Below are 9,280 nucleotides of genomic sequence, written 5' to 3' on the forward strand. Positions count from 1 at the left end.
TATAAAAAACATAGCACAACTTAATCATCATACAACATGTAATAGATCCATCTATCCTATACCAGTTCACCAATTTCATCATAAACCAACAAGTTAAATTCAAACAACTAATGCTTGACGCTATCCACTCAATGCTTGACGTGATTAAGGCAAGGAGCCCTCTACCTCGCCCACACTTAACGTCATACAATAGATCCTTGATTCCTCATGCCTAGTGTGACAAAGTCCCACACTCAACCCCATCTAACTAGAGATGATTCTCTCTTCTCATGTTTGACGCCACTCCTTTGACGCTCGTTGTCATTCTAAGCAGAGTCAATTTTCTCAACTCGCACCTGACGCCATTTTAGACAAAGCTACTTCTCTCACCTCATACCCGATACCATTTTAGGCAAAGCAAATTCTCTCATCTCATGTCCGACGTCATTCAACCCATACCCGAGGCTAGTTCAACATGAGGCAATTCTCTCTCCTCATGTCTAGTGCCACCAATCCTACATCTGACATGAGCAAGATAGAGTGTCATTGATTGAACCACGCCTGATGCTAATAAGGTGCACTCAGTGTGATAATAAGTTCTGACTTGGTAGACTCTCGAATTTGTTGACCCTACTTGAAACTTAGCCAAAACTAAACATGCAACACAAGATATCATATATTTACATGAAACCAACAATTAATCAAATCATCAAATTTTCTCAATACGCTTCATAAGAAACAAAAACCCCAACCTCAACCATTATATCAAATCTTAACCAACACAATCACCATTTTATGAAAATCAAGCAACATATAGCTCAATCAAACCAACAAAACAAGGTTTTAACTTCCCTTATCTCAACTCCAAGCACAAAAATAAGAAGGAAGAAGACAAAATGAGTAAACACTAAGACAACTTTGCACTTGTGTCAAATCCTCAGCTTCGTATCTTTGAATCACCAACCAATTACTCGACTACAAGCTTCCACAACTCTAGGGGCTAGAAAGAAGAAAAAGAAGAAGAAAAGTTCTTAGAAACTATAACTCTTCTCTCTAAGTTATTAATTATGAGAAGTGAGATTAAGTTTTAAAATAAACCTTATATACTATTTTCTTTCCAAGGGATCAAACTGAATCCCTATCTAAAAAAATTCTTAATTACTTAAAATTTATAAGGAATTCCTAAATTTTAGAGTTTCTCAACACAAAAACAATTATCAACTAACATAACAACACAAATATTAAAATAAAATCAACAACAACTTTCTAAAACTCACATTGTTATAGATTTAACTCATAGAATCTCATTTAAACACCTCATTAAACCAAAATGGAAGGAAAAAAGGGTGTAAGAGAGACGGTGAAAGGTAGAGGAAGGAAGGTCGAAGGAAGTGAAGAGTGAAACATTTCTTAACCAAAATTGTTGAGGGCAAGAAGGGGAGCTTGAAAGAAAGAAAAGGAAGAAGAAAAGGAGTTTGAAATTAAAGAAATACAAGAACATAATTAAGAGAATATTTTAAAATTTAATAAATTATTTTATTTTAATATTTAATTTAAAACATAAATATTTTTTCAGTCGTGGGTGAATATGTCAATTTTTGCATTCAATGCTTGTAAATTTTTTTATAGGCCTTATAAATCATTGAAAATATGACACGACCATTGTTTAAAAGAACCTTTTGTTAAGATGGTATGACGATATGCCATGATGATATACTATAATAAAATATATTTATAAAAATAAATATGTAATTATTAAAAAATATTTAACTTAATTTTTAACTGATCATTTAATTTGTTCGAGATTAGCTAGCGCTCTTCCTCTTTCAGTTAGTTATAATTAAAAAATTACTTTTAGCCATGTAGATGATAAACAATAAATTTAAAAATTAGATCAAAGATATTTTTTAATTATTTGTTTAATTTTATATTGATAAATTGATTAAAAGTTGATATTTTTATTTTTATTTTTATTTTTAATGAATTTCATGATTTAAAAATAATATTTATATATTATATATAAACGGTATATATGGCATATTTAACAATTATAATTTTACAGTTATTGTTGAAAAAGATTATGCCTCGCTCTAATAAATAATAGGTTTCAGGATCTGTCTTGAGCATATTATACAAATAATAAAACTCGAGAAAAAAAAACATTTTTTTTGGTTGAGTGGTGATTTACCTACACCCAAAAACTTCACCCTTTTGAGTGCATGTAGGTGATAGAAAGAGAGACAAAAGAAGAAGAAAAAAATAGAGGAAGTGACAAATTGGATAAATGGTGTGATGAAAAAGAAAAGCAAAGAAAAGAAAAGAAAAAAGTTGAGAAGAAAAAAAATAAGTAAATATGAGTATAATTATTGTATTTGGCTTGTGGTCTTTCCACACGTGATGCGTTTATTACGAGAGCACGCAAACAATTAGCCTACGACCAACAAAAATTCTCCATATTATTAACTTATATTTTCTTTAGACTTGTTAGTTTTGAAGTTCGAAATACACTTGGCTTCCTCTTCATCTCATCTCCCACATTAACCCCACATCTATCATCGGTCTATAAATACAAATTCTCTCCCATTTCCTCATCACCATACATATTAACTAGCCTTTGCCACTCGATCGAACTAGAGTGACCATATACCTATTATTTCCTTCGGAGATTGAAATTATATTAAACATGGTTTTGGGTGGTAAGAGCCAACAGCTTCTGTCTAAGATTGCAACCAATGACAAACATGGAGAGAACTCTCCATATTTTGATGGTTGGAAAGCATATGATAGAAACCCTTTTCACCCTACAAATAATCCTCAGGGTGTCATCCAGATGGGTCTTGCCGAAAATCAGGTATGTGTGTCTACTCTCTAAATATTTTTACCCATAATTAATATATACGAAATGCAATATTGTTTGATTGCGAGTTTACTCATATCGGTGTTCATTATGTATTTGTTTTTCTTTTCCAGCTATGCTTTGATTTGATTGAAGAGTGGATTAGGAATAATCCCAAGGCTTCCATTTGCACTCCTGAAGGACTGCATCAGTTCAGAAATATTGCTAACTTTCAGGACTATCATGGGTTGCAAGAGTTCAGAAATGTAAGCATCGGAAAAACATAGTAATTAAAAGAAGAGAAATGTTAATAACCGCGGACAAACTCTAATAAATTATGAAATGATGTGACTTGTATTTATGATAATCATATTATTTCTAATAAAATAGTATTATATCAAAATAACAAGATTTTACTTTTACTAAATATATTTTCAGGCTATGGCAAATTTTATGTCAAAAGTGAGAGGAGGTAGGGTGAGATTTGATCCAGAGCGTATATTGATGAGTGGAGGGGCTACAGGAGCAAACGAACTAATCATGTTCTGCTTGGCTGATCCTGGAGATGCTTTTATGATTCCCACCCCATTTTATCCAGGGTATGTACCTTCTCTTCCATCATTTCTAGTGTTCATTCAATGTATGCCACTGTACATCAAACGTTAAAAGTGGAAAAAGGAAACCCCGCATTTATAAAGTCATATCTTTTCTTTTCAAATTAAGGGACAATTCAATGTCTTAACACCTTATTAATTTATTTTACTCTAAATTTCTTCCTAAGCCATTGATCGAATTGAGAGAGCTTCTAGTAACTGCTCTCAAAATCTCCTAGTTTACTTATATTTTAAGAAAAGGTGAGCATTATATGTATCCAAATTAAATAGGAGGTGATTTTGCTACCAGAAATAATTAATTATATAAGGACCAAACCAGCGTTTAGAACCATTGTGAAAAGTATATCTATGTACATTGTTTCGCTTCTCGAATACTGTAGAATTAGCTCCGTTGACAGATTACGTTATCTAAAGAATAAAGATGCCACGCTTGAAAAATTATGTGATAAAGACGTGGTATCAAAGGATTTTGGTTCAAGTAATGTGTCTAACTAAAACATGAAACAATTGACTCTGCATTCTTCTTAATTTTTTTGTAATTAATTAAGTTTTTAAATAAATGTTAGAGAAAACATAATTACAATATTTTACATAATTTTAGTATATATTATTTTCCAATTAAAAAAATAAAGTTTCATTTTAACAATATGTACAAAAAAAATTGACACAAAATAAAGCTCTAATTTTAATTAAATAATAACATTAAAACTCGACCTAATATTTAACTAAATTATGTTGATCATGAAATTTCTGCTCGTATTTATCTTCTACATATGTATTACATCATTAATCTTCTTACAAAGTTATCTCTTATGGTCTTTCAATATTATAAGAAATTGGAAGAAAAAAATGAGTGAAAATATGATTCTAAAGATTAAGCCTACTGACATACAGTGAGATTAGTCAACAAGCATGGGATGATAATAAATCTGCCACGTGTCATTTGTCAACACAAGCGTGTGGTTCTTGTTCAAATGTTAAGTCCAAATTAAACACTTCATAATACAACCTAAGTGGAGGGTTACAATTGACCTTTACAAAATGAAACAATGAATATCTGTGTACGCGGTCACCTCATTTTCAAACAGCAACGTCAGCAAAACCCAATAAATGTTTATGCACACATGTAGCTGTGTTTTTGGAAATTCAATTTTTTTGGTCAAATATTTTCACAATTAATTCCAAATTTTGACCAAAAATAAAATTTCATGGCATACTATTACTTTTTAAAAACAATTAAGGAATTTTATCATTTGCATATTTCTTTTATATTACCAATTTTTCCTTATAAGAGTCGATCTCATGATAAGAAATTATATTTCCTTATATATTAGACTAAAAAAACACTTTTTTTAATTGATGTCTTCGTTGACATATTTAACATCTTTAATTGTTTTTTTCATTGATAAGACGCTTATAACTCTTTGTCTGGGTACCACTTAATGCATGGACCACAATACACATTAATATAAGGGAGTTGCTGCAGTACTGATAATTACACATTAATATAAGACGTGGCAAAGTTAATTAATTCACAACGTCTTATCAATGTTTTTTAATCACGCATGCGTCTACTAACACAACACAAAAAATGACATGCTAATTAACGTACTGATAATGATTGATTACATTTTCATAATTTACTACAGATTCGTGCGTGACTTGTGTTGGAGAACCGGGATGCAATTAATCCCTGTCCACAGTGATAGCTCCAACAACTTCAAGATAACAAGAGAAGCTCTCGAAGCAGCATACAAGAAAGCCAAAGAGGACAACATCAACGTGAAGGGTTTGATCATAACAAACCCCTCTAACCCTTTAGGCACCACCTTAGACAAGGACACGTTGAAGAGCCTCGTGAGCTTCATCAACGAGAAAAACATCCACTTAGTTTGTGATGAAATCTACGCAGCTACCGTGTTCAGCTCCCCCAACTACGTAAGCGTGGCTGAAGTGATCCAAGAAGTTGAACATTGCAAACGTGAACTCATTCATGTTATTTATAGTTTGTCCAAGGACATGGGGTTCCCCGGTTTCAGAGTTGGCATAGTTTATTCGTTCAACGATGAAGTGGTGAATTGTGGAAGGAAAATGTCGAGCTTCGGGCTAGTCTCCTCGCAAACGCAACACATGTTGGCTTCGATGCTTTCGGATGAGAATTTTGTGACGAGGTTTCTCAAGGAGAATTCGAGAAGGTTGAAGAAGAGGCATGACAAGTTTATGAAGGGACTTGAGGAGGTTAACATTACTAGATTTCCAAGCAATGCTGGACTCTTTTGTTGGATGAACTTGAAGAGCTTGTTGAAGGAACCAACCTTTGAAGATGAGTTGAAGCTGTGGCGTGTGATTATCCATGAGGTGAAGCTTAACGTGTCACCAGGCTCTTCTTTCAACTGTTCCGAGCCTGGTTGGTTTAGGGTTTGCTTTGCCAACATGGACGATGAAACAGTGGATATTGCACTCAACAGAATTCGGGCATTCGTGGGGAGAGAAACAAAGAAACCATTGGGAATGAAACGCTGGCAACCGAATCTTAGTCTCAGTTTTTCTTCGAGGATGTTTGATGAGACTGCTGTTATGTCTCCTCATTCACCTATTCCCACGTCACCGCTTGTTCGAGCCACTTGATGATTATTGGATCAGGGTTTCTCCCCGAGCGTTTTTTCATGAAGAATAATATTGTGTCAGTGAAGCTCTGCATGCGTCTGAAATTAATTAATCTAGAATCTAGATAGATATGATTTTTTTCTTTTGCTAATGAGGTCTTGATTTACCTAGTGTTTAATGTATTTTCGTGTCTAGGTTGTCCTAATTACAAAACGGCTAACTGTGAAGTAGCTAGGGTGACTGAAGTTATATACTTGAGTAATTGAGGTCATACATGAATGGAAAATATTTGGCTGCAGTTTGGCTTTTTAATATTTAGAGAAAGTTTCATTTTCTCGGTTATGTGCACATGCATGAAGCAAATAATGATTATTTATATATTGTTGACACATGTGTTTAGAGAAAAAATTAAAAAATTAAAAATAAAAATATTAACTAAAATTAAATACACTTATTAATTAATTCTTAATAAGCTTATTTCACTCAATAATTCATAATCTAATTCAAATTTTAACAATTCAATTATTAAGTTAAAAAATTTTAATGAATTAAGTCTATAAAACTTTTGGAAAATTAGAAATCTATATTATATAAATTTAAACTAATGTATAAGATTTTTTAATATGTATTAAATTAAATCAATATAATAAAAAGTATTAAATAATTTTTAAATTTTTTAAAAATTTACTGGCATGATCTTTTTAATAAATTTTTTTAAAGTGTTATTAAAATTTAATATAAATCATAAATTAATAAGATAAGTCTACCAATTTTATTTTTATTTTTAGAGGAAGTTGATCTTTCTCTTGAAACTAAAGGTTTAATATAATTAACAAAAATTAGTATGATTTTTTTGTTACGACACATGTTAACAAAATCCTTATGATAATAATAATAAATAAATAAATAAATAAATAATGAAGGTTGATTGATTGATTAATTCAGGTTGCTAATTTTTTTGTGACCTTATGAAGTTATGCTGCATATAAATGCGTGGCTTCCCTAGTTCCGTGGAGCGTGAATTGGAGTACATCTATAAAATTCGGTTATTGATGACTAATACGTAGTACGTGGAAAATTCAATTCTTTCGTGCTAATTAAGCTCGCGAGGGAGTATGAAACTGCCATGTGAAAGGATTTATTTCTTATTTTAGATGTGCATATCTACTCACCCAATCCACTAAACTTCTCACAAATATATTAAACTATCAAAGAATCATGACCATTACCAACATATGCACAGTAATATTATTGAATGCACTAAGACTCGTTATATACCACTAGCTTGTTCATTGATTCTACACGCCAAGAAATTTGTATTTTTTTCTTGAAATAAATTGTATTTGTTGTGAATTATTATAATTATATACTAATAATGAGAAGTTAAAATTAAGTATCTGGCGTCAACTATATTTGAAAAATAAAAATATTTACAATTTTGATTCCTTCTATGTTCATCTTGTGTGTTTTTATTTTTTTTATTTTTTTATTTTTATAAATGTATCTGTTTTTTAAATGTTATTTAAAAAAATTGGAAAACTTATTCTTTTTTATTACTATTTTCATTTTAGATTACTTTCACTTAATTTTTAACTATGTTACGTATTTATGAAGTTGAATAAAAAAAGTATGCGGACACACCTTTGGATGGACTTCATGACAACATTATATGAATGATTTATTTTACAAAAAAAAAATCCGGTGTTCAATCTCAGTCATATTCAAAAATCTTTTTAAGTCAACAACAATTAAAGGGTGGTGAGATAATAGGTTAAGGTGTATGTATAAAAATCTTTAAATAAACTTTATTTCAATATTTTATCAACGATTTATTTATTAAAATAATCTTCTCTTCAATCTCTCAAGAGTATTTTTTGAGTCATTAATATTTACAACAAATACTTACAACAAATATTTTTTCAAGTTCTTTTTTTAACGAAGCCTTCGTTTTATATATAAAGAGTTACTGATTCCAAAAGTGGTAATTACAAAAGTCTTTTTTGACCAAAGCTCAACTTCCATTTTCTAGCTAAACTTTCCCTTTTGATTATATAAGCATTCAAAAATACTAACACCATTTACAAATATTTATAAGCAAATGGTCATTTTGAGAAACTAGCCAGTACAATGAACCAAGGCACTTTTGTCTAGATTAAGGTATGTACATGATGGATCTTGAAAATAACAAAGTTTGTGGTTTTGTTCTTTGTTGTGCACTACGTGTGATGATTGCATGAGCGATGAGGTACTCGATTAGTAAATATCTCTAATGACCAAGGCTTTTCCGATTGTAGCTTAGTGGGTAATATATTTTGTTTGTTCGTTTTTCTTGATTTGGTCGGATGCATGTGTAAGGATGTATTTGAGTGTTAACTTTTGAGGTCTTTTTTCACATGAGAAGGGGACATAGTGACCCACTCACTATGGACATATTCTGTGTTTCCATTGAATTGCATATCCAAATTCAACTCCCTGTCTCTCAAACCCAATGACTCTTCGCACTTGATAACTCATAACTGGGACACAGTGGCAAACAAAATCTAAATATATCATCCACTTGTTCTAATATCTCTGGAATTGACTTATTTCAGAGCTTTTCTTGTCGTTTGGGACATGTTTATTTATTTACTGTTCCTTGACACTGATTGTCATCTCAATGTTATAACATGGGCATGATTGAGTTTTTTTTTTATAAACTATATTTAACTTATATAATTAATTAATATGAGAGCTAAAATTTTTATAAATTACTTTATGTATAAGTTAATTTTATTTTTATCTATCTTTTTTTGTTGTAGTGTTTTATATATAAAAGAAGTTTATTCAGAAATTAATGTTGTGAACTCTGAAGTGAATAATTATTAATAGATATTACTTAATGCAGTGGTATTCCATCTGTCTCGAATCTTCGACTCCGTTAATCCTTAGTTATATATATTTGACTCCAGATGGAGATGCCTGGTTACAAATAACAAACTAAATATCTTAGTCATGATATATATATTTGTAATTACAGAATAGAAAGTTCTTCTAAAATGAAACGTTCTAGCTCAGCTGAGCCACTATTGGCTATTAGAGATTGTGCGACGTCTATCTTCCTTCCCTTCATGAATATCAATGTCATAGGTGATATGCTTATTCACACTCGGTCATGGCTGGAGTGTGAAATGAGTGAAAATAAAAGATATACCAAGAGAATAAGGAAAAAATAAGAGTAAGATTGATCATCTGATGAAAAAACAAA

The 9,280-nt window shown here is 31.0% G+C and overlaps 1 protein-coding gene across 1 annotated transcript; it reads left to right on the forward strand.

Annotated features, from left to right (window-relative positions):
* Nucleotides 1-2,300: 2,300 nt before the first annotated feature.
* Nucleotides 2,301-6,334, forward strand: LOC109799512 (1-aminocyclopropane-1-carboxylate synthase). The gene is made up of 4 exons (XM_020360087.3): nucleotides 2,301-2,830; nucleotides 2,950-3,081; nucleotides 3,254-3,414; nucleotides 5,079-6,334. Exons 1-4 carry the CDS (start codon nucleotides 2,663-2,665, stop codon nucleotides 6,055-6,057), a joined length of 1,440 nt encoding a protein of 479 aa, XP_020215676.2. The 5' UTR covers nucleotides 2,301-2,662; the 3' UTR covers nucleotides 6,058-6,334.
* Nucleotides 6,335-9,280: the final 2,946 nt, after the last annotated feature.

This window comes from Cajanus cajan, chromosome 3 (genome assembly GCF_000230855.2).
Source record: "Cajanus cajan strain Asha chromosome 3, NIPB_CcT2T_4, whole genome shotgun sequence".
NCBI classification, from domain to species: domain Eukaryota; kingdom Viridiplantae; phylum Streptophyta; class Magnoliopsida; order Fabales; family Fabaceae; genus Cajanus; species Cajanus cajan.